General features: G+C 36.5%; 1 protein-coding gene across 5 annotated transcripts in view; it reads right to left on the bottom strand.

The window, feature by feature from the left end:
- PSD3 (pleckstrin and Sec7 domain containing 3) overlaps positions 1-27748 on the bottom strand; it is a 444956-nt gene that overhangs the window by 130193 nt on the left and 287015 nt on the right. For all 5 annotated transcript variants that reach the window (XM_075204582.1, XM_075204583.1, XM_075204584.1 and 2 more), the window contains 3 exons: positions 27218-27330; positions 26314-26372; positions 11370-11459 (listed from right to left, as the gene is read on the bottom strand). In XM_075204582.1, the coding sequence (XP_075060683.1) occupies positions 11370-11459; positions 26314-26372; positions 27218-27330 (262 nt within the window). The remainder of the gene's footprint in view (positions 1-11369; positions 11460-26313; positions 26373-27217; positions 27331-27748) is intronic.

The following is a 27748-nucleotide window of genomic DNA, read 5'->3' as shown; positions in this document are numbered from 1 at the left end:
TAATAGTATATGGCAGGTTTACGACATGGAATATCATGAGTATTCTCTGCCATACCTCAGTCCAATTTATTAGTGTCTGGAGTTACTGGACAGAGTATCACGGGTCCTCTCCCTCTGATGTTCGAAGGCCTCCAACCTTTCGACACTTTTTTCTGTCTCTATTCCTTTGCTTGTTTAATAGTTTTTTCTCAACTAGTGACCCCCTCCCTTCCTCTCCCTTCTCACACTTCCCTGTCTCTATCTCTCCACTTACTATTCCCCTGATGCAAAATTGTTTAGCTTTAATTCTGTTTATTTTCTCTGGAAACTAACAATTGTTTTAATTACATTAATATGTATGTTTCCCCATCTGTTTTTTTACTTGTAAAACACAATAAAAATGTTTATTAAAAAAAAATACTGATTTTTGCAGCATCTCTGAGTAGAGATTAGACTGTAATTGGAAATCTTAGAGCTGATGTGTGTCTTCCCTGTTACTAAGAGAGCCAAACAACATTGAAGGTGATTGACAATGGTCATAGCTAGAACCCTGTAAAAGACAACCAGTAATAGGACTCCTGGGAAAGAACCCCCCACCAATGTACTATTAGTGGTAAATGACACCTTCAGTTACCAATTATACAAATATTCTGCCAGAGATATTTTTTCTAACTTGAATTACCAATGTGATTACAACAACTACTGTCAGCACTCAATAGGTGAACCACAGCGGAAAGATCACTATAAAAAGTTTTAATATTCACCATTCTCAAAATTCACAAATTTCAAAATAGTGGGACTGCACAATTGGTATGAACAAGTTGCAAAATTAATAGGTTATATAATATTTATATATTATATTTATACTAATAAGCACATACCCAGAAGAAACAAACTGGTACTCTCTTGTAAGGCATCTTCTTTACCAACTGCAGGAATACTGCCTATACATTCACTAATCTCTATATACAACTTCAAACTATTGGTGTTTTTTTAAAAAAATCCCTGTTGTACAGTACTGCAAAATATATGGACTATTGACTGATTATTAATGATAATAACAACAGCAACTATAACAAATGTTATACTAAGCTGGAAATTCCCTCTAAGTGTTGCCCCTTGCTACACGTTTATGCCGTTTCTAAGTGTACATCTGGCATACAAATATTTCCTTACATACACTTTGCATGCCAGAGAATCTCATTTGCACTGCAAGTGGCCCACTTATACTAATTAAAGAGTGAAAAAACATATTTCAGTTTTCCCATTGGTTTCAATAAAGTTAATGTAAAACTGCAGAGTAGTGCAGTGCTTAGTTACACATTTCCAGGCCATCAATAATACCACTAAGCCAGTCTAATAACTGACAGCTTTCATTAAGCAACTGCGGGCTTAGGACTATATTGTCTCTTCGGCAGATCTGCTAACACTGGCCTTCCTCTGGCAGTACATTAATAAGAATCTGCCAGCTAGCATGATTTTGAAGCAGGAAGCAAACGCTCATTGGAACTTGTGCTAGGCAGTAAAATGTCTAAATTCCATACACAATAGCAAGTAGCAATTGGTTCCACAGTATCCATAAAATAAAAGTTCAAGTTTTCAGCCAAGAATGAATACTATAAAGGTGCCATTTGTTATTTTTCTCAATCTTTACTGTCTACTTTGGAGAATCGATGGGACAGATGATATTTCAGAACACGTTTGCATTCAGCAAGACTATTAAAAAGGACCAAATAAAAAAGATTTAGACAGACTAAAAAAAATGCCCAGAAATGCAACATTGATTGAAATTTCCAGCGATAATCTTCATCTCTCACTCCAGAAGGAATATGCCTGCATGGAAATAAAGACTGCAAGCAGCGAACAGAAGGTGGAAAATGACTACAATGCAAAGGCAATTTTATCTGGTATTTTTCATACTCCTAAGAGCACTTTAAATTTTTGCAGTATAATTCTCCTTTAAATGTGTTAACAATATGCAACAACTGTTGTTGAGGTCTTAGTCCCAGTTGTCCTTCAAGTTATACATATCTGCCTGAAAGCTAAATGTAAAGCCCTTTACACGTGTGATAATGTAAAGCAGACATTAAAACTCCAATTCTTAAATTATATTATTAGGAGAAAGCAAAGTGGTCAGCATCACTAAGCACTGCTGTAGTATCTGGGGGTGCCATAATACGCACAGTGATAAAATCACTTTCATGCAATTTTAACTGCTAACAGGAATGTTATATTTCCACAAAACCTCCCAAAAAACTGCTACTAAACTTCAGTGATGATATGGCATGAATCAGTGTTATTCCAAATATAAGAATCACCTTCTGTGTTTATCTGGTCTGGCCAGTGGCGGATCCAGGGGGGGGCGATCGGGGCGATCGCCTCCCCTAGCAGGGACTTGCTGCCGGCGGCTGCACAATACGTGCAGGTCCACTCGGCAGTGACAGTGTGCTGCCCGGCTGCTCTGATTGTGTTTAAAACACAATCAGAGCAGCCGGGCAGCACATTGTAACTGCCGAGCGGACCTGCACATATTGTGCAGCCGCCGGCAGCCTTGAAGTCAAAAAGGGGGGGGGAATAAATCGCCCCCCTAAATCGCCCGGGGTAGGATACTTTTCTAGATCCGCCCCTGGGTCTGGCCATATGTACTTGAGAAAGATGTTTCTCCCATTTGCAGTACATCACTGCTTTAGCTCCTTTATGTAATGAAAAACTGTGAAAGGAGGGTGTGAAAGCCAAAGACTGATTGATGTGAGAAATATTTTTATATTGCTGGATTATTCCCTGCTAGAAAACAGCAGAAAGATTTGGCAGGTGCAATACTTTTGGTAGCTAGAGGATTGCTCTAAGTAGCCACACTATGTATAACTGATGTATAAGTATGGATTGATTATGCATATTTGTTCAAGATGTTACCATTTATCATAGGACAACTGTGGGTAAACGTCCTAGTGTTGCCGAGTAGAGGATTACCGCCTGACGTCACCCCCTTGCATTGCTCTTAATACAATGATAAAAAAAAATAAGCTTATTAAAAAAAAAGCTTTAAAACTATTTATCACTTTTAGCAACATGTCTGGATTAAGAGAAAAGAAAGGTAATTCTCCAGTGGACTTTGACTAAAATTCTTTTATTGTAGATTCACTCATGTAAAACAGGGACGTTCGGAAAGTTTCAGCTAAAGATAATTTCTGTTCTACGTCTGGTTATTTAAGCAGCAAAATAATCTGAAAGGAGCAGACTGTCTTACCTCCCTCTGATAAAGACGGCTAGAATGTATTGATTTGCTTCATTATTACTAATGGTTTCATGAAAGAGAAGCATTCAGATTGAATTAGTCGTATATTCCCCTTATGCTGCTTCTTGACAATGCAGTCACACTAACTACAACAAATCCCGTTCTATCTGTAATAGTATGCTGTTATTGTGTAAAAATCTTCTTGGGGTACACAAGACACATACAACTGCCTCAACAGAGGGATTCTGGGAACATATTTGTCATTTGTGGTAAGCTGCCTGCTGGAACTAGGGTTTGGTAATTACTGGTAAACTAGTAATATACCAATTTATCAGTATAATCCCTCTTCACTGTATGAAGTATAGTCCTTAGTTTCTATACTCTATATATAGTATAGATTTTCACGTTTCAATGAAGCTAATTGTTTTACCCATTATTTATATAATGGCTCCATTGCTGTTGCGCAGCTCCAAACCCCTATAGCTCTAAGTGAAAATCTATAAATAAGCTGCATGCTCTTATTCCTAAAAAGTTTACCGTCACGGAATGTGGATTCTAACAATTTATATATTAATGCCAGGACATAAAATCTCAAGGTTGCCGGTTTATGTTTAGGAACTTAAAAAACATCTGACATATGTGAAATGAGCTAGAGATGTATTATTTGTAATAGTGCGACCAGATTAGAAAGCCCTGAAGACATTGTCTTCCCAATGGAACAAAACAAAAGTGACTCTCCAGCTATAGATCAAAACTGATAAGATAATTCTCATCAGGAAGTTTCTTTTCTTTTTATACTTGCCTATTACACAAATAGGAGAAGCCAAACTAGGTAACAAATAGTACTGTATTGCTGCAGTAGTAAAACAAAAGAATTCTTGCAAAAAACATAAAACATGAGACTAGATCACACAAAAAAAGCATTTGTTTGATATTCTCCTGTCAATAATCAGCACTGGTGTCACTGCTGCAACCTATAGTGTTACATACTAGCTGTAGTTTTTGCAATTATCTGCTGTTCTGAATGTTCGATCCCTTAAGGAGCACATGAGTGTGTCAATGCCTCGGTCCAACCCTTATTAGTGACATGCCCAGAAATGGTCTTGTGATGTCATAGGCTTTTCCTATATTTTATGGTTCAGTTACATTAGCCTCATATCTGATCAACAGAGTACTGTGCTACTAGCATTTGAGCATTAAAGCTAAGAGCTTCAAATTGCTGTCAGTTGGTCTGGCACGGCAGAGCTGGGCTATGTGTCACAGCCCAGCACCACACTCCTCAGAGCGGGAGACAAGGCAGTGCCTATGGGGGGCCAGAGTGGGGGTAGCAGATAGGTGGGGTTACACAAGGCACCCAGTGTGGACAAACTGACCCTTACCAGTCCCGCTCTCCACCAGCTCTGAACTGGTGCAGTCAAGTCCTCTTGCACAGGGTGAATGATCGGGCAAGGTATGGAATTGCCCCTGAAAAAGCACCCACTTATCTCATTACAATAATCTCACTCCAAAAAATAAATTCTAATTTCCACAATGTTTTGCAAAATGAAGCACACCACAGCGCCTCTTGTGTACTTCAGGGAGAACTCTTTCTTACCACTCAAATATCTGCCCTTCTGTGGAAATCTAGGTGCATTTGGGCAACTCAAAGAGCACAGGGTCCAAAGCTTTCTTTGCGCTATGGAGCCGCTGTTTTGCCCTTGGTAAATGACCTCCACTGTGTATACTTTGAGGTATGTCTGCCCAAATGGCTCATTTTTATAACAATATTTTATAATATTGCAGTTTGCAAATTAATACTAATACAAATGTTATGTTGGACAAATGAAGATAATTTGTCTGCCTGATTAAATGCTGAACTCAAGGTACTTCATGGATCAGGCTTTTCATCTTGCTCTTGGTTGCCACTGCTAATTGATAATATAATCAAGGAACACCTGCTTAATTCTATTTTTTGGAACACATTGTTTGCATATTATAGTAATCAGAACACTGTCATCTCTATTCCGGACAGTGAACTGAGAGGTGAACGGATTAAGAGGTTAGGTAAAATAGCGGTTGACTTATTTCTAGTGCCTACGTATTCTGCAGCAATGAACAATGAGGAGATTAAACAGACACACAATGGTTACAACATAAAGTTATAATATGAAATAAGCAATGTGAACTCTCTGCACGCTCAAGATTAAAATCTAATCAGATAGATTTTGCATCATTCTGATGAAATAGACCACTAACACACAATTTCTTTAAGTTGTCCTCTGCTCAGTCTGCAAAATCAAACACATACATTAAAAGCAACCATTTCCAGTTGGGTCATGTCAATCAGAAGTCTGAATATCCAGAAACTAAGCAATTAACAATTTCAATAACAAAACATATGTATTGGAAAATTCATGATATAAAGAGGTACAATTAATGTCCTCTAGGAATACTGTAGTCACAACAATGTGGTTTGCATCAACATCATAATGACTTCTGACTTCATATCAACTTTCTACCACTACACTGTATATAAAATGTATTGTTCAAAGGTATGTTAAATATGCTTTAAATAATAGTCTTATAACAGCAAAAGGAGAAAAAAGTAATGTTTTTAAAAAGCCTTATTCACTAAATTAAGTGCTATTAACTGGATTAATCTCTTTATTTTCAGTGAGCACACCACTCATGGTGTATGATTAACAGTTTATATACACAACATATAAGTTTAATGGTATGATCAAAACATACAAAACACCAATGGTGCAGTTCTATCACTATCATGATTTACAGTGGATACAGCTTATACCATGTACAAGCTTCTTAATGTAGGAAAGATACTTCAAAAGATCGGATGATAAATAATTTAGTTCAACCATATGTTTTTTTCAGTCCATACGTGAATGTGTTAGGAAATTTAAATAGCAGTATGTTATTCCTGGAACAGTCTGTAGTTTCATGCGATAGCAAAAATATTTGTACTGTATACAATGTCTGGAGCTCATACAGGAAAAACATAACAGATTAACAAAGTGCAAAATTCAGCAATATTTGAAACCTTGCTAATACGACATTATCATAACTGCATAAAGTGTCTATATAAAAATAGGATTTAAAGGAAATCCATATTCATATATTATTTGATGCTTTACCTCACACAGCAGCCATCTGCCATAAGTGCCTTGTTACTATGGTAAAACATATTTATCCGGCAAGACCACTCAGTGATGCCCCACCACAAAGGAAGAAACTGAGACAAGGGTAATATAGGTCATTCTTGCCTACCCCGGGAGAAGTCCCGGAGGAAGGGCTTAATGACGCGATTTACTTTGTTAAGCCCCACCCTTGCCATGCAATGACAAGGGCGGGGCTTAACAAAGCACCCTCCCTTGCTCCTCCCGCTCCCTTTGCTCCCCTCTGGGATTTCCTGGAGGGGAGCAAAGAAAAGTTGGCAAGTATGATATAGGTATTCTAGTGAGATTCAAAACAGGAAAATATTTGCAGATGTATTGGTCCTTTAACAGTACTGTTTATCTCCACTTTATTTTCCTGTGCCTGCTCTGTAAAGCATATGGATGTAAATGACATTTTTCCTCTGCATATCTGCATTAATTAATAACAAACCTACTATATGCACTGAGGAAGTAAAATGACACATAATCCATACATTGCAATAAAACCTATTCACTAGGTGGTTAAATGTCACTATAGGCACAAAAATTAAAAGAGAAATCATATGTTTTCTTTGACTGTAAAATGTATAAAAAGGACCTGTTTGCACAAGTATGTTTGGCCTGTGTTTGGTACATTGAAATCCAGGGCATTGAAACATTGATTCCTGGGGTAATAAACATGGGCTGTACACCGCAAGTCAGACAGCACCAGAATGGACCAAATTGGAGCACACACAAATCAACAATGCTAGCAATACATATCTTGGTCTAGTCAATATGTACAAACTGTGGGGCATACACCACTGCAGAAACGACTTCACAAAGTGTGACAAAAGCTTGTATCAGAATGTGTGGTGAACATATATGAATTTGTAAAAGTGTTCATGGACTAGTTTCTTAGAATAGGGATTTTAACTCTCCATAATAGTAGAGACTAGTCTCCAAGGTAAGCACCCAATATCTACAATCCACAAATGATGACAGATTATCTAAAAAATTAAGGTTGCACATTGTTTTTTTTATCTTACTTTTACTTTTTATTAACCGCTGCAAAGATTGCAGAACACGAAAACAAAATCTCTAGACAGATGTCGTGTATGATCAGGGCCCTCTTATCAACATTTTGGGCCCCCGGGCACAGCAGTGCACCGGGGCCCCTATATATACGCAGTGGATGTAGGGCGGGCATGATGACGTCACGCCCGACATGCATTCCGAGCGCGACAGAGGAAGAGACCATGGAGGGAGCCGGATCGCCAGCTGACAGCAAGGTAAGTATTTTCTTCTTTTTTTTCAGGTTTTGGTTTTTTTTGCTGCCTCCGACGGGCCCGCCTGGGCTGCAGGGCCCCCGGGCACCTGCCCATTGTGCCCAATGGGAAAGACGGCCCTGTGTATGATGTGAAATGAAAATAGAGTCTCTTTCAAATCTATGTTTTTACATATCAGGACATAATTAACAAAAACGTGATGCATCTAATCTCATCTGACAAATAACACACACAGATAATATTTTCAGGCGATTATACATATATAATAAATACACAAAGCTGATATAAGTAGGAACTCCTGTATTGAATCGCCAGAAAATGGCCTGTTCTACAGCGAGACTCCATTGCATGACACATCCCAGCAATTTCACTCAACTATCCTTGTGACTCTTCATTTGGGAGTTTAACTATAGAAGGGAGGAACACTAACCATTAAAGTGAAAACCTTGTTATGTAGCAGGACTATCACAAAGCATGAAAGCTAATTTAGAAGGAAGCACAGGCTTTGGAACATGCAATTTATGGCTTGTTACAGCTGAGTGATGTATGTTTCAGGCATAAAAATAAATACAATATGCACTTACTGTATAATGAAGTCCAGTTTATTGATCTGAGCAATAAACTGTCCTATAGAAATCTCATTTTAGTGTGCATACAAGACACGGTTGTAAAAAAAAATCCCCAAAATGACTCTTCAAGTGAGTGCTGAACCATTGTACAATATACATAAACGTATACATTTACAATTTCATTTACTGTATAACTTCTTGTGGATTATATCCTTATGAACTATGCTTATCACAGTATATGTTTTTCATATAAATATGCAAATAATACATTCTAATAAATATACCGTAGTTATTCCATAGTACCAAAAAGTAACAAAAAATGAGTCCATATTATAGTAGCAGTGCAGGAGGAAAAGGAGGGCAGAAGGAATAAAGAGTATATATGGGTTAGGCAATTATTGCTGACATTTCAAATATGGGTAAACCACTTTAAGTATCCCATAATATCTAGGTTATTTATACTGTATATTGGAGAACTACAAGCCAAATCAGGGATGAGACTACATAGAAACAGGCTGCAATGAGAATGCATGTCTACATGTGATTATAATCCTTATTTCGCTTTGGACCAGATAATCCACATAGAAATTTAGGGGAAAAGCTGAATTATGGGGGTTTAAATGTGCTAAAACTCACTTAACATCAGGTAAATACCCTCTGGTATTTCTATGTATTTTTAATGCAAGTTAAACACATATAAATGCATCTGACACTAAAAATCAGTTTCCCAAGGGATACCATACCATTTTTTTAACCTGTGTTTACTTTGCATTGCAGTGTATTTTTCAGAACACTATTTGCATTATCCATGTTTCCACACATCCATCCTTAAAGTAAAAAATACATATCAATTATGGTATATTGAATGCACATAATGTTATTATGCATTTTCACTAGCATTAAAAAAAATGCATTTTACACACTTGTGGGTATGTAGACAAAGTTAGATATTTATCTCTGATATTGTGGACTTTAGAGCAGGTCCAGCAGATATGAATCATAGAACCTGACATCTTCTAGAGCACTTAGATAGCAGTAGTGAAAATAGTCAAATTAGGGAGTGATTAAGAACTGGATGCAATTGCGTTAGGGAATTGTAATTTTGTGCATTACTCACAATTTGATTACTTGCAGAAATATTTTGATTTTGAGCTAAAAAGTGCTGCAGTACAGAAAAGACATGCTGATGCGTGTTAAGCACCCCTCTTTCAGGTGTTTTACACACATCTTTGAAATAGGTTCAAGTATTAACTCTGCGCCTACACAAGACGGGTAAAGATTTCAGTTAAAATTGCACATATCTAACAAACACAGATTTGGAAACCTAATGATGCATATGCAAATGGAAATTTTTATGTTCAACTCTAAATCACTCCCTTAATGCCTCAAAGGATTGCTAAGTTTTACCATTTGTTAGTTCTGCCAACAATTGGCCAAGGCAGAAAATGCAGAAGAGCAAACCAAAATCTACAATTTTAAGGTTTATGGATAGAATTGCTTACCCCTTTTTTCTTTTTACAACACTAGTTAGCTAGGAATTTGTACACACTAGATATACATCTAATGCCCCAGCTGCAGCCAAAAATAATTACTTTCAGCATTAAAACCCTAGAGAACATGTATATTGCGGAAGTAAACATTGTCAGCTGACACAGCAAGTTCAATCGGCAGAATCACCAACGTTCAAATCAAAGCTTCCCTTAAGTTCAAGACCTTTGGGTACATTTACTAAACTGTGGGTTTGAAAAAGTGGAGCAATTGCCTGTAGCAACCAATCAGATTCTAGCTGTCATTTTGTAGACTGTACTAAATAACTGATAACCGGAATCTGATTCATTGCTATAGGCAACATCTCCACTTTTTCAAACCCGCAGTTTAGTATACCTCCTAGTCGACCTGCCAGTACTACAATTTCTAGATACGCCAAAGTTGTGTTATAAAAAGAAAAAGAAGGTTTAGCTCAATGGCACACTGATAGATCCTTGATCCCTTGGCAACTGCCACAGCATTTTCACACTCAGCCATGGCTGAAATTGAAATGCAGTACAAAAAAATAGTATATAGTAAATATTTTGAAGGTTAAAACAATAAATAATACATAAAATAAGATATAAAGTTGATAGAGCATTCTGCATACTAAACATAATGAATAAATAAAGCCAAAACCTTCCATTTATCAATTGCGAAGGCAAAACTTTCGACTTATTCTGACTTCGCCACTGTAACTTTGTTGCAAAACAAAGTGGGATAGTATTTAATACCACCTTCATCACAAACAGTAAAAGTCATATCTTAAAGCTGCACTACCATCTAAGTGGTAGAACACTTGCGCTTGCCACTTTAAAATGGCTTTGGTGGGGCTATTAATAGACTTATATTGGGTAGTGGAAGTTCTGTATCATTGGAAGTCACTTCTTTGACAAAGGCTTATTTTAATCATTTTCACAAGGAGCATTGCCTAAAAGTCTCTCTATTGCTACTCATTGTTTAGTTAGACTACTTCTATGGTTTGTCACATGGTTGAGCAATGCAACCTGCTCTACAATGATTAGGTCAAAGTCGGCTAATACAGGAAGAGCAATGTGTGGCACTCTAAAAACCCAGTGGGTGATGCAGACTGATAGGCTGCTACATAAATGACATTTTCCACAAGTTACTTCTCCTTATTTGAGTAGTCATCTATCAAATTGGCCTGACATACTAGTATGTGTGGCTTCATCCTAAACAATCATTGGACAGGATCAAAAAAATTATGGACAACAGAGAATCCAGTTGGCCAATGATCACATTGGCAAGGGTGTGTGGTTATTAGCTGTGGCATATGGCTCCTATGATCTATGTGTGTTTGCTTGTAGTGGGTTTTTACTTTATATTACGGATATTGCATCTCAAGAAAGAATCTGGCAAACTAGTTTTAGAAGACAAAATCCACGATCCTCTAACATTTAATATATAAATCGACTGCATAAAGGTTCATACAATAGAGAGCAAAATCAGCAAAAATAATCTGTAACCCAAATTAATAAGAAGCTAATATCATGTCTAAAATTAGAGAACATAATATGTAATAAAGCAGAGATGCATATTTTTTTCATGAAATTGATGACATGATGATCTAACTCATATAGTGCGAAGACTGAGAATGCTTGTATATAGCTGGACTCACCTTGAGAAGTCCCCGTGGGAAATCTTTGCCTTCATTCACCCCTTGGAGATTGGCAATGAATTCCTGACAGCTCATCTTCTTTCCAATATTCTGAAAAATGGAAGGTCAAACATTACAATGATATATTTCTTTGTACCTGCATTAATTAAAAAAGACATAGGACATGTGACATTAAATTCACAGGACGGATGATGTTTACAGATACTGTAATATGAAATGAATTGCCTACAGAAAATTATGTGTTTGCACGGAGTGTTTTCAAAAACAAAAATCAATATTATTCCCCAACTAACTTTCTATGCTTATACCCTATTATACAGAATGCAATGACAAATGTACAACTACAAACTGAACCATCAAAACAAATGTGAGCAAACCAACTGTAAGGCAGATTTTATTTGAGCTGTTGAATAAAGCATCTTAATGGTTGAATAGGATTTGGACTGTGTAATCAAATTACTCCCCTGGATCCATTTGTTTCATCTACAGTTTAACAGACTACTAAACCATTATACTTTCTGGTGATTTGCTAGTCTATGGTGAGTATTACCTTGATTTTAACTTTTAAGGTCTCGGCTAGTTTATGTCTCCCTCAACATTTGTTTTTGTATATTTGTCCTCTCTATCTTTATTTGCTGGATTGTGTGTTTGACCTTTACGATGGCAAATGTTTCTGCAAGATCTTTGTTTTTACCGTACCTAGGAGATTTTTATGCGGAGGGAACTGAGAATGCAATTTCTAATCAAAACTGTTTAAAGAATTTTGGTTGCAATAGGTACATGATCTCGGGTTTATGGTGTTTTATTTAACAGACTCAGGAAAAATGTACAAAAATAAGAAAATATATGTACATAAATCTCCTACCAAAAAGTTCAAAAAATAATTTGTCATTTTAATATCCAGGCACTATGATTTTGAAATGACACATAGTTTTTGGAAAGCACAGTTTTTGATAATCATATATATTATAGGTTATCTTTACCAGAGTTTTGCTTAATCACATTTACATTTAACAACATTATATTTTAAGGATGGTGTCACACAGGTGTGGGAAAGGTGTCAGAGGGTTTGCGCAATTGTAATGACTTTCAATGGGAGAGCATTTTCATTTAGGTCTTTAAACACTTATCCAAAATGCTGCCCATAGCATTATATAAATGTGACATTCTCGCTTCATTACTCATAGAAGGTTTCACTTTGGAGCGTTAAGACTCGGTGCCTTAAACATAGACTAAAATGTGCCTGTGTGACCACTATAAAGCAGTGTGACGATCACTAGTGGCCTAGTGACTTAAGTAGGGGTACTAGTCCTAAGGTGCAGGGATTCTTTCACTGCTATGGCGGGAAAAGAGGCCAAAGTCTAACACCATATCAAAGTCCAGCCTAACTTGTGTCTTAAATGAAAGATGAGTAAGCGCACATCAGTACTGTCATTAATATTTGGGACAATTTTTTGTGTATGAAGCTTTCTTTTCTGCCAAGCAAAACACTACTTCGCTGAATTACAACTGAAAGGTACAAAATGTGTCACATGAAAATTATAGGTTGAGATACCATCTTCATCAGCTATGAGCTAGTGCAAAAGTCCTTCTGTGGAGTGGAAATTGCAGATACGGCCCAAAAAGTGTTTCTTCTCCACGTATTTATCCGATTTCAATAATCCTGCTCTGCCAAATGATGGGGCATAGTTTCGAGAGTGAAGGTGAAAACAGGCATTATCGCTGTTTTCACCAAGAGACACCACTGGTGAAAACATATTTATCTCAGGCTAGCTGACTCACTTCAGCATACAACTAAGAAAACTACACCGGCCAAGCAATAAGCTACATTTTAGCGCTCCTGTGTTTTTTGCTCAAATGCCAACGATAAGATATTTTTTCACTGTGATAAGAAATCCTACTTATCGCAGGGATTGTGGACACATTAAAAAATAGTTCCCTAAAACTCGTTTTGTACCTAAAAAGAGGCACACAGCGCAATCAAAGAAGCTCAACCACATCCATTTTCCCTTCGTAAATGGTCTCCTGCGTATGTGTTGTAGTTATAATTCAAAAAGGAAGCATGAACTGCCAATGAAGACATCATATTTCTCATTTTGACAGCCCTTTAATAACTTACTATGACCTTATTACACAGCTTCCATAAGAAATATAAGGAAGTAAATGCTTATATTAATTCAAACATACACATGGAATAGTTAAACATAATTAAAAATGTAAGTGCCCTACTAATATCTAACCATATAAAAAAATGTTTATGTAGGTTAAAGGTTATTCTGTGCCTTATCCAAGGTACCAAATTATCCCCTAACTGTTTTGGGAGATTTCATTATTCCTAGAACGAGGTTTCACACTTGCTGTAAAGAAATAGATAAAATATGCGTGGATTAGAGTGCAAACATTCAAATATATTTTTTCAGAGATTAACAATATTCGTAAAGCCACCAAACACATCAGATTACTGTCGATGGACTGCACCAAAACTTCAGACAATTTTGCAACATTGTAAATGTATGTGAAAGGAAAATAAATTCAGCACTCTGTTAAGACAGGCATACTCAGTGTAGCACTACAGTTGAGGGTAGACTATAGGTTCTACCATAGATACAACATGATGGGAGTTTCATTTTAACAACAACTGGAAATGCCTGCCCTAAGATATCTGTAAGATAAAATTCATAATAATTACAATCAGACCGTCCTCTGTGATTGTCGTTTAACACAGAACAAGACAGATGGCCTGACCTTGACTAATCAAACCTTTACCTGCAATAAATCATTGGATACATTTCAGTACTTTGACATCTAACAAAATAATATGCCTGGGAAAACATATTTTTGAGGAAGGAACATTCATCATGTATAAAGTGTGATTAAACAGAACAATAAGAATTCCGGATTGGGTTACTATTCTTAAATGTGCTGTACATATTTGCCATTTGTCCTTTCTGGTAGGTCATGTTGGTACACTGAGCAGAATTAGTCCATAATCAGGCACTTGGCAAAACAGGCACCCGGTAAAGCACAAAGATTTAAAGGACATAGTGGATGTAAGGTTTAGCTGGTGTCACATTGTTTGTTTCAGAAACGATGAGTATACTTTGCTTTATGCAGTCCACAATAAATGCAAGAAGTGGGTAGATATACAATACTAATCGTTTATATGCATTCTAACTAGAGATGCTCGAAATACTCAACCAGTTCAAAATTTTATTGAATATGACCAGTTCATGCTACAATCTGCTGCTTCGATATTGTCATAAACTGTTTCAACCTTGGGGCTATATTTACTAAACTGCAGGTTTGAAAAAGTGGAGATGTTGCCTATAGCAACCAATCAGATTATAGCTTTCATTTTGTAGAATGTACTAAATAAATGCTTACTAGAATCTGATTTGAGTTTGGTAAATATACTCTTGGTGTTATCTGAAGCCCAGAGGCCAAAAGTGCACCAGATCTCTGCAAGATAAGAGTGAGTGCTGCTGTCATCATTTATATATTGTTTTATATATACGCTGATTAGCTGCAAACAAGTGACAAGTGAAGTGAATAACATTGATTATCTTGTTACAATGGCACCTGTTAAGGGCTGGGGTATATTAGACTGCAAGTGAACAGTCAGTTCTTGAAGTTGATGTGTTTGTAGCAGGAAAAATGGGCAAGTATAAGGATCTGAGCAACTTTGACAAGGGCCAAACTATGATAGCTTGACAACTGGGTCAGAGCATCTCCCAAACAGTAAGTCTTGTTGGGTGTTCCCGGTATGCAGTTGTTATGACCTACCAAAAGTGGAAAAAAGAAGGACAACTGGTGACAGGCTTATGGGTGCCCAGGATTCATTAATGCATGTCGGGAGCGAAGATCAGCCCGTCTGGTCCAATCTCACAGAAGAGCTACTCTAGCGTAAATTGCTAAAAAGGTTAGTGCAGGATATGATAGAAAGGCACAGAACACACAGTGCATTGCAACTGAACTGGATGACTGTGGAGCAATGGAAGAAAGTGGCCTGGTATGAGGAATCACATTTTCTTTTACATCATGTGGGTGCCCATATGCCTGGTTAACTTGGGGAAGAAATGGGACTAGGATGCACTATGGGAAGAAGGCAAGCCAGCAGAGGCAGTGTGATGCTCTGGGCAATGTTTCTGGCAAGAGAATTACATTAATGACATGGAATCACTTCTCCTGCATATTGCTGCAAGTAAGACTTTGGCTGCTGCGTTGTAAAACTGATACTGCTATAATTTATGACCTGAATGCGGAAGTCAGTACATGCTGTTTGATCAAAGGGCCACTTCTAAAGATGTTTAGCCGTGGTGAGCTGCAAGTAAAATCAGACGGCTTTGAAAATTATCTGACACAAGCTGTCAGTATAAGAGACAGATCGTGGAGATTGGTATTTATGGAGATCTACAAGTGAGAGCTGGAGCTCTCCGTTGTTGACACTACTTGTCACACTAAGGAGAGGAGTCTCAAGTCTGATTATCAATTTAATTGATTTTTCATTTATAAGAGGCATGAAGGCAAAGTTCTGGATTAATTGAGTTAAAATAGTGGATAAACTTTTTCTTCTTTTCTTCAAATATTGGCACACAGTATTTACTTTGACATTATTGGAATCTTGACTTTTAGTGCTCTAATTTCCACTAGACATGTGTCTTATACCTGTGCAGCAATCTATCTATTATCCGTTGTGTGCACTGTTGGATTTTAGTTAATAAGAGCTTGATTTTTGAAGTGTCAAGTGTTTTCCAGAACAAAGAGTGGATTATTATATGTTACTTTGTTTGTAAAACTTATTATGTTGTATGTGATATGTTTAATAAATAAATTGTTGTTTATTGTCAATTGGTTGGTTAGTCATATATATTAGACAGAGAACAAGTGCCTTCTTTTTCTATATATTTGGTTGTTGCATATGGGGCTGTGCAGCCACAGACAGGTCAGAGTGCCCATGTGGATGCCTGTGTGCGTGGTTTACCTGGTGAAGAAATGCCACCAGGATGCACTATAAAAAGAAGGCAAGCCAGCGGCAGCAGTGTGATGGTCTGGGCAATGTTCTGCTGCAAAACCTGGGGTCCTGGCATTCATGTGGATATTACTTTGACATATACCACCTACCTAAATATTGTTGCAGACCAAATACACCCCTTCATGGCAACAGTATTCCCTGATGGCAGTGGCCTCTTTCAGCAGGAGAATGTGCCCTGCCACGCTACAAAAATTGATCAGGAATGGTTTGAGGAACTTGACAGAGTTCAAGGTGTTGATTTGGGCTCCAAATTCCCCAGATCTCAACCCAATTGAGCATCTGTGGGATGTGCTGGAAAAACAACAAGTCCGAGTCATGGAGGCTCCACCTTGCAACTAACTGGACTTAAACGATCTGCTGCGAACATCTTGGTGCCAGATATCACAGGACACAATCAGAGGTCTTGTGGAGTCCGTGTCTCAACAGGTCAGAGCTGTTTTGGCGGCGTGAGGGGGACCTGCACTACATTAGGCAGGCGGAGTTAATGTTGTGGCTGATATACTAAATTGTTTATGTGTTTGCATCTAAATTCATTACAGATGTTCGGTAGATATGTAGATAGTACAGTGAGACAGTCTGCACTGTATCTGCAAATTTTGCAGAATTTATATTTCAGAAACAGAGCTGGGATGTGAAGTGTTAATTCATTCAGCTCTGGGTTCCAAAAAGTACACTTAAAGCCACGTTTTGCTAGAGATGCATGCAAAATTCTGCAGCCAAATGCTAATTACTGTGATTGTTTTTGTTTATTGAAACTCTGAAAGTCCAACAAGAAAATTACAGTATTGTGTAGAAAATTGTTCTTTATTTGAGACTCATATATACCCATTATAAAACCTTTGCAGGGTAGCTTTATATATATCAAGGCTGTTTGGACTCACAGGTCCAAAATTTGAGGATGCCAAAAGGCATGTATTAAAGGAGCTTGTGAAAGCCCAAGTGAAATTAGCAAAGACACAGCAAGGGTTTAATGGCATCAACACATTACCTGGAGAGCAGACCATTACTAATGTAACATGACACATTCTTACAGCCAAGTACATATGCATTTGCAAACTGATCACTGGTTAAATTGCAAACTCAGCCTAAAGCATTTGACACCAACAGAACTAGCAGCATGGTACTTCTTACCTTTGCTTCATTAGTTCAACAGTAATATGACAGTCAGTAGTAATTCACATTACTACCCTCCTTCTTTATTAACCTACTCTTGGCCAGGATAGACAAAGCGATTTGTAGAGATTAATATCAATGGACAGTTTAGTATTTGTTTTAATTTTTTTATTTTTTTTTAAATTATTAAAGGAGAAAGTGCATACCTTATTTTTTCCATAACCCAATGCAATACAAAAAAACAGATTACATCATAATACATATACATATTTGAATGCCTAACAATGGTAAAATACAAGGCCATAGTGACATAGTTTGGAAGCTGAGCACGACGAAGTATCAACCTGCATGTATGATGATGAAAATACACAACCAAAGGTATATACGCTGCATACTGAGCACAACGTTCGTTTGTTTTACAAAGCACAGAATTCGGGCATATGCGCGGCCGAATTCAACAAGGAGCGGATCTCAAGATACATGCGGTGATGAATTCGACTGTATATGTCCAATACATATGTGGGAAAAAATGTGCAAGAAAACGCACAGTGAAAAACATAATTTAATCAATGCCACCTGTTAATAATATAGGCAATAATGATAAAACAGTTAAAAAAGTGATGCATAGATATATAGATATATATAGCATGCATACGTGACTGTCATCACTAGTGGTCAGGACTTAGACTAGTCCTGTAGCTGGAACAAGAGATCTGGCAGAAAAATAAGTAACTTTGAGATGACCAAAGCTTCATTTGGACTTGGCTGTATGCGCTTGAGTTTGACACGCCTTTACTTCAGATTGACTATGGCCGCATGCTCCATCCCTGCCCTCCCAGAAGCAGTAGTAAGTGTCCTTTATGTACGCAGATGAATGGAACGCTGCTTAGTGTATATTCCGGTTATGGGCATGTGCAGATCAAATTTGTGGATTACACTAACAAAATCTGCATTTTCTTTCCTTGATGAATCAGACCCAAGATGATTAAAGCTCCAGGGGTCCATCCCTTAAGTCTCACACAAAACCCATAAAAGAAGTGATCAGGGGGACATGCAGTGTTACTCAACATTTTAAGTAGGTTCACTAGTTCACTCAAAGAATATGCTAACATTTTGGTTTTAGCATTAAAGTATTGCCAATAGGTCTGCTGGGAGTTGCGCTAGCTAATCCACAATACAGGGCCCTCAAGGAGTAGAGTGTATTAGTATTAGTTAAGCCAATGTTCATCTCCAGGTTTAACATACCCAGCAGACAAATAAGATGGTTCACTTCTATGAGGAAGGAGTTCATTGAGTTAATATATACATTAATCCATGACCAGAAGTGTTTAATATGATGGCAAGTAAAAAACAGGTGTATGAAGAAACCCTCATCTTTAACACATGTAGAGCATTTGGAAGTGTCAAAAATACCTCTATCGAAAATCTGTGTAGGGCACATGCAGGATCTCTGGAGAATCAAGGTTTAAATAATTCTGTTTCTGGCTTTGATTGATATCTCTTATGGAGCACTCTATGCCACTCTCCATATTTCCTCTAAGATATCCCCTATATAGTTCACCCATTGCAAATATTTTTAATAGTAAGGGGGTTTATTGAGGTACAGAAAGCTCTATATAAGGAAGAGATAAGTATAGTTCCAAGATTCCTCAAAGAGCCTAAACTATATTTTATACTAGGGTCCCGCATGACCACACTTTTCCATGAGGGATATGGAGTGTTTGGAGATATCTTAACTTCAATAGCTGTGACTATTCTATTTCTCTTGTAATTACTGAAATAATAAGCATGTAACAATTTAATGATTGCATAGTGGTAATTTTAAATTTTAGACATGGACATGTAGCTTGTCATCACAGACATCATTTGTCTTTACAGACCGCCAGTTGGGATAGCTCAGATGCTGTAAACAGTGTTTCTAAGAATACCCTTCAGTGTGACCAATGCAGGTGCTATTATGTATAGATTAGCGCCTACCAATCCTCGTGTGTGCATTAAGTCAGCAAATAATATATAGACTGTCACATTCTGGTTGAATCTAAGAGATTAAATTAAATCATCATTCACCATTTCGAAATGTGTGTGTGGACAATCCTTCCTTGTTTGATGATGTTATCCTATCCACAGCTCTCCTGCTTATGCCAAAAACCTACAGCGTCCCTGGACAAAAGTATTTGGGACAGGGAGGCACATTTTCAATGCCTTTTATGGCTTTGCTTACAGATTATTTGCTACTAGTATCTCCACAGACAGTGAAATAAGGTAAGGTAAATAATGAGTACAGTGCTTTGTATATTTTTGTGATTTGTTATATGTTTGCAGCATGATCTAATGGGCATCCAGTTTCAATTTGGAGAGTTAATGAAGCAATCTCTTTAATTTTGGACTAGACAGTGCAGGTTGATGTCACATCCTCTGCTGAAAGCACCCAGTGTGTCATTCTTACTTTCAGGTAATCTAATTATTTTCTCTCATGGAGGCCTAGACAAGAAGCTTTAAAAGGCATTTTGATGACTTGTTTTGTTATTACTGCATGACTTGTGTTTGTAAGACGCCTATAATTAAACCTGTTGGATAGCAGCTGAGTCTTCTCCACAAGAAAATCCACAATTTCATTAAGAAAAACTGAGAAAGACTGGATGCAGCAAAATCATTTTGGTTCACATTGTGTTGTTTGCTGTTAAGTATTAATCTTAATGTATTTTACTATTGCAAATAATAAATATATATGATTTTGGAAAGTAGGGCCAAATTTTACATTTGACCTTAGGGGTCAGAAATGCTAGAATCACTACTATGTATGTGTGTTGGGCTTTGAGTAGATGCACAGTACTGCTTCTAGCCTCTCTGCTCCCTGGTGAAATGTGAAATTACTGCTATCCAATATAGATTCCATTGTTGTGTCAAGTACGGAATACAGATTTTATGATTAATGTATATTATTACCAGTAGTAGTGATATGCCCATTAATATGCCCTGCAGTAGTAGTTACATACCCAATATTTTCAGCAGTAGTAATGCTAAATAATAAGAGTAATATCCATTAGAATGCCCAGTAATACGTACAGCAGAATTAATGCCTTTTACTATGTCTTGAGTTATTCCAAGTAATTTGTCTAGTAATATGTCCAGAGCCTGTAATATTCTAACAGTAATCATTTCCATTAATATTTATAATAGTAATAACCATTATTATGCATAGTAGTAGCAATGCATATTATTATGTAAGCACTAACCCTTGCTCACTGGGGTCAAAATGCATGCTTTTATTAGCTTTTGGGTAAATGATTGACACGGACTCATTTACTTGCATGTACTGCATGTGGATGCATTGGGGTCAATTATATGTCCTACACTGCCTGTCTCCCCACTCCTGCTACAAGTGCCAGAGCATGTTAACCAGTGATACTGGGGTTACCTGGAGTTTAATGTGACACCAGTAGGTAAGAACTCTAATGATGCCTTGTCATATGTCAGCAGAAGATATGCTCAGCAATAACTACAAAAGTAGTAATGCTCAATAGTATACCAGTGGCAGATATGCCTAATAGTAAGCACAAAGTAAGACAAAGCAATACACCAGCAGTATATATACCAGTAAAATGCAAGCATGATATATGTCCAGTAATATTATAGGAGTAGCTGTATTCAAAAATATACCAGCAGGACATATGGCAGTAATATGCCAGCAATAGATAAGCCCGTAATGTGCCAGCATAGATATGCCCATAATATTCCAGTAGTAGCTATCCCCAGTAAATAATTTGACAGCATTTGCTATAAGTAAAATAGACAATAGTAGTAATCAGCAGAACTGGATACTACTCACTACTAAAAAGTGACATGACTCTGCGTCTGCCACTAATGGTGTTGTGAGCAGTGCTGGCTTCTAGTTGGCCACCGATAAATTGGCACTTAGGAGTTAGAACAGTATAGTAGCAGAGGCAAAACAGTATTGTAGTAATGTAGCAGAGGCAAAGAGGATGAGCAGCTCCATTAGGTGAGAAGATATGCAATAGATACAATGACTTTTATCTGCCGGTTCTCAGGGTTCTGGAGCTCAGGAAACTCTGATACACGACATGTAAGAAACGGTACACCAAAGGTGAGGTACTTACTTCACCTCATTACTGATGCTCCCCTGTATATACATTCCACACAGCAATCTCAATTCCAAAAGTTGTGTACAATTTTTCCAGCCTATTCCTAGTATTATGTTTATGCACCAAATATCAGCTAAAAATCAAACTCATTTTTACAAATATCTTCAGCATTCTTAAAAAAAAAATGTTTTTTTCTTGTTTTACTTGTGTAGTACAAAGCATTGCTGCCCTCCAGTGGCCAATTACCAGAAGCAAAGAGAAATATACAGTAACTATATACACTGCACATACATTTTAACATACAGACCCATATTTAGGATCATTGCTGCTAGTGTTACATAACTGTACTTATATTAAAATCTATTTCTGCTCATCACGTTGTGAGGCAAAATCAGATAAATGACCCATGGATTTCAAACAGCTTGACATTGTTTATCACTAGGTTTTGCTATCCATTGCTAATTAATATACCTCAAGCTGTTGCTCTTTTATAAATTAAACTAAAATATATTCATCAATCAGAATACTGGTGCAAAATGTTTCCTGTATGATTCAATGAACATCACTAATAATCAATGTGACTCTTTGGAAAATAGCCGAATACTACCTTAATCATCTGATAGACTGCAACAATCATCCACACATTCATACTAATTGGCCTCTTCCAAGCAGCTTCTCATTCACACTACTAACAAATTGCCCTAGAATAAGTGTTTGCCAAGAGCAGCCATATGACACAAAAGATCATCTCTACAAATTAAACATTTGTTACAACAATTATGCATTCTAAGAAGTGGAAAATAACACTTATATTTTTATCTGTTTTTGACTTCAGATTTAAGCAGGATCTTGACATTTCCATACCGCTCAGTGATGCCAAGTCTCAACATACTGTGCTTCAGTGGGATGGGAGCAAAACACGCTTGCACGGCCCCAGCTACTATTAATTAAGACGGGAAATCTGCCACAAATCAAAGTTACCCAAGTCTGTAATTACACTATACAAAGGAAAAATATAAAATTACCTACTAAATTACACCAACAGGTAAAAAAGCCACCAAACAGATGTAATTTTTTTTCAAAAGTGGCAGTGAAGCTTTGACATGTAAAATGTTATACGGATATAAGTAGGTATAAATATTCAAATTGACAAAAGAAAACATAAGAAATTCAAATAAAGCCATCAAACCGCAAAGTATATGATCACATGCATAACACACAGAGTGTAGGTCATGTGGCATGCAGCAGGAGGGGTGGGGGCAAGGCACAACTGTGAATGGTATGTATAACAATGAAATCAATGATACTGGTTCTTTTATGAAATCTTTAAGCAGAAATTACTAGGAACATAATTAAATGGTACATGGTAAAGGACTGTGGTAAAATATTAAATTGGTCTCAAATCATTTGTTTTTTTGTAATCTCATGGTTTAGTTAGTTGTGGGTTACTGAGTAAAATAAGAAAAATGATATACAGAATATATGTAATACTAGTAATCTTTTATCACTGTTGTAGGAATCAACCACAGGTAGTGTGGTGCAATGTTCTTCTAATTAACTTTCACTGCGTGTAGAATGGTGTGGATGGCTGAAAGTATAAAAACTGAGTTAATGATATAAAATATTTATGAGCAAGACAAACAGTAGGCCCTGGAATGCATTATGGTGAATGCAGATTAAACCTTATCAAAATACTGAGGAAGGCCAAAGAAATGTGTGCTGCATCAAGAGAGCAAACTTCATAAAAAGGAACATCTAATCAGTATTTTTTTGTTGGAGCACAAGCCAATACTGCATACCAGCACTGAGGAGGTTTGGTAGTGACATTCAAATATATAACTATTAATAAATATATATATATATATATATATATATATATATATATATATATATATATACATACACATACATACACACACATATATATACATACATACATACATGTATATACACTATAATATAACTATTTTACAATCAAAGTTTATTCTGCGGAATTTCTACATGTTATATGCTCTATTTCTTTTCTAACAGGTATTCCAGCTTCCTAACAACCCAGGGAATAATATCTAACATTTTTTTTATTTTATTATGTGTATGTGTGTGTTTTCTCTTCTCCCCCAGTCAAAAAAAACATGCTTGTAGATGAACTGGTTTCTCAATAACATTGGTCCCAGTAATTGTGTGGCTGACATGCTCCAATGGGGGCAGAGACTGATACGAATAAGTAAACATTTGTCAGATTGTTTAGAGTTGCAGAATATTTTGCCACTATATAAATAACTGACAATAAATAAATAAATAATATATTTTACTATACGGTGTTTTGTATGGCTGACTGAACTTAATCACCCCAGCGCACTAATCATTGTAAAACCACCAAGGACAATCTTTGCTACATTTGTTAGCATTTCAGAGATTATGTGAAAAGGGGTAGATTTATCCAATCTTCCAAAAAGTGGAGGTGTTGCCTTAAGCAACCAATTCTATCAACCAGATTTGTGCTTTTGGGCAACACAAGTTTTTAGAAGGTTAGATAAATATTCCCATAAGTATTAACAGAAAATGAAGTGATTTCTAAAGCATTTTGAATAGGTACAACTATTTCTATGGGTTTATTGTGGGATAACCTTAAGGCTGTATGTAATAATTTACTATTTAAATGGTACTTTGCTACTCCTAAAAAAGTTGTATTGAGATTTAAGGCTCAGTTTAGTATAGGATGAGTTGCAAAAAAATAAAAAATATAGTTTTTGAAAGAAGTGTGTAAGATTCTGCAGTTCCGAAAAAAACCCCAAAAAAATCCTTTCCCCCCTTGAAAGGTATTTGATGGAATCATGATGGAGCTTCCAGGGAACTATGGAATGCAGAGTACAACCATTAGTTTATTAGTCTGCTATTTTGTCAGCTGCTTGAAGTCTCTAAACAGCCATAAAGTTGAACTGCATTTTGAAGGTCAAAGGTAAAATTTTGTGAAATGAATTAGCACATTCATTGTGTTATGTATGCAAGACATACACATGAGATATAAAAATATGCAACTTACCACCTAGAGATTATAAGTAACACATGAAGTCCAATAAGACATCCACGCGGATGAAGAAAAAGAAGATACTTAATTAGTTTCTTTTCCTCTCTAGCCAAAATGTTTGTTGATTTACGAAGTATTTGATGCATTACATATCATCATCAACATTTATTTATATAGCGCCAGCAAATTCCGTAGCGCTTTACAATTGGGAACAAACATTTATACAACAATTCTGGGTAATACATACAGACAGAGAGGTAAGAGGGCCCTGCTCGCAAGCTTACAAACTGTGGAATGCCAAAAAGGGAGCACAGACTAATAAATAATTAGGTACAGTGCAAGACCACAAATAAAAAGCGGCACTGAATGTGCAATGGCCACGGTCATGTAACTAAAGTACCCTGCAGCCTTCCATTCATGTATTTACATATGTAATATATTATCCACATTATTCTATAAACAGCACATTCCTGCCATACACAAACTATAAAAGCCGAACAGATGTTGCAGGATGTGTGCAGCTAACATGACTTTTCTTTCTTGTGGCAATAGAAAATAAATAGCCACAATAAAAAAAAAAAAAAAGAAAGAGTGTGGTCTTCTTTGAAAGGAAGGACATATTTCACCATAAAATTGTTGCCATTTTGACCTAATACAGCACATTATAGAAATATATTATATAAATTCTGCTCCCTTTACTCTACTTCTGCATGTGCAAAACCACTGTGTACATGGACCCCCATGCAATTTTGCACTCAGAAAAGGCCATTGTATTGCCTATATCTGTACGTACAGTGACCTATCAAAACTAAGACTATTAAATGTCATCACATTGCACTAGAGTGGGGGGGGGGGGAAGGGGGAAACCCTAGGGTGTATATTTACTAAACTGCGAGTTTGAAAAAGTGGAGATGTTGCCTATAGCAACCAATCTGATTCTAGCTGTCATTCTGTAGAATGCACTAAATAAATGATAACTAGAATCTGATTGGGTGCTATAGGCAACATCTCCACTTTTTCAAACCTGCAGTTTAGTAAATATACCCCTAGGTGTGAGATGCAAATTGTGAGATGTGGGTGAATTAATAAGTGGGGTGGTAAAACATATCCTAACCATTCCAACCAAACAGCATCTAATATAAACCTCTGCTAAATTAACAGATTTGAGCAGAAAACAGCTGGGAGTGTTTGTAGTACAGTACAATGGAGTAAACACATTATATAGCTGGCAAAGAAATCCCTTATTAACATATTGTATCACAACATAATATAGTATCATACATACATATTTATACAATGTCTACAAAGCATGAATTTGCACATTCTAGCATATAAGAACCCATATTTATATTTGATATCTGTCTGCTCATATTCTTGAAAATCATATGTGAATTCCCACAGACCCATTTTAATGTCTCACATTTTTCTAGTCATTCTAACTCTGCTGCACAGATTTATATCTGTGCTGTCCTAATCCTCTGGAATCACACAGAAGCAAAGCCTATTTACTTCTAGATATTCTCTAGGAACTAATAAGCAGCTGTCACTTCATCTGGATGTGTTTTGTTCTGTGTTTAATGAATTAGCATACTAATGTTTGAAGGCTTTTTGACTTATTAATTAAGCAATTGTGACAGCCTAAGAGGTTTGAATGCTGAAAATACTTACATGACCATGCAGATCGGTGTTGAGAAGCATCATTGCACAGGTAAGACAATGCACACCATCTGAAACATATACAGAAATACATACATGTAGATTCATTAATGTGTCTTCTATTAAGTAATTCAATATGCACCGTGTCAAACAGTTACTAATAATCTCCATCGTTTTCATTTACTTCTTTTGCCTGACTATAAAATACTGCATCAAATCATGCATGTGACAGTCATCAATACAATATATTTGTACACCAACTATTATTTTCCCAACTCAATTATTCCTTATAGCTTTTACAGGGAAGTCAACTGAATGTACTGTACCTAGTAGTACTGTTGATAGTTCCTCATATAACCTTATTTAATAATGTGGCATCAAATTAAAACTAGTATAAACTATACAACAGAGTACATTTCCTTATTTATGAAAAGGTGCAATGGACTAGTTCTTATTCTTGATGCTGTAACACTGAATATAGTAATTTAAAGAACACATTGTATATGTACAACATAGATTAAATATACTATGGCTTTCTCTGTTGATAAAATCCAGTTTATAATTTGATGGGATGAGAGCTAATGAGTTGAGAATATTCCACACTGGAGTGTTCTACTGTATTGTCCTGTCTCCGTCATTTGCACATAAAGTATAGGTTTTCTCCAACAGTGGATTGATCACATAGCCAATAAGATAGAAATTTGTTATAATTCCTCCCCTCTTACTGTTATAAAAATGTTCAATTATTCCTATAGATGTTTAATTTCCTTTGGGCATAGTGCTACACATCCCATGAGGAACTCTATGGAACAGTCCTTGGTATAAAAAGTAATTGATCTGCAGCCATTGAATGGTGCATCCAGATACCAATATCAGCAAATATACACCCACAACGTAGTCACATGTAAGAGCTTACCTGGCGAACACAAGGTATTTGGGTTACTTTGAAAATATCTGTTGGAGAAATGAATTAAGACTCTCTCTCTTTCCTGAGTTTCCCCAATGAGTGAGAAGGCTTTAAAGAAACTCCTGCACAAAAGTAAAGAATACAGATAGTCATATATACAGTAAACATAAACTGCTAATGGAGTATGCTAAAAAGTTAAAAAATTCCTGGAAAATATTTATATTATTCAATCAATCTCTTTATTTATACTCCTAAATGAAAAAATAAAATACCCATTCTATCCACAAATAATAGTCTCATCAAAATGCAAAAATAATTTAAAGGCAAAATTAAAATTTCCTGTAAAACCGATAGCATCTGTGATTCAAAGCCACCTGCAGTCATGCTAGTCACAATTAACTATCATGTCATTTTTAAGAATGAACATAATACCAATTACAGCAAAAAGCATATTTGTAGAGGAAGCTTACTTTCGAAAATATCCAAAATATGGTATTTACTTCACAGTCTCCACCTTTATATTTATCTAAGGGTTTAGGC

This window comes from Mixophyes fleayi, chromosome 1, assembly GCF_038048845.1.
Source record: "Mixophyes fleayi isolate aMixFle1 chromosome 1, aMixFle1.hap1, whole genome shotgun sequence".
NCBI lineage: Eukaryota > Metazoa > Chordata > Amphibia > Anura > Limnodynastidae > Mixophyes > Mixophyes fleayi.
The sequence above is the reverse complement of the archived record's forward strand: the minus strand, read 5'-3'. Positions and strand labels throughout refer to the sequence as shown.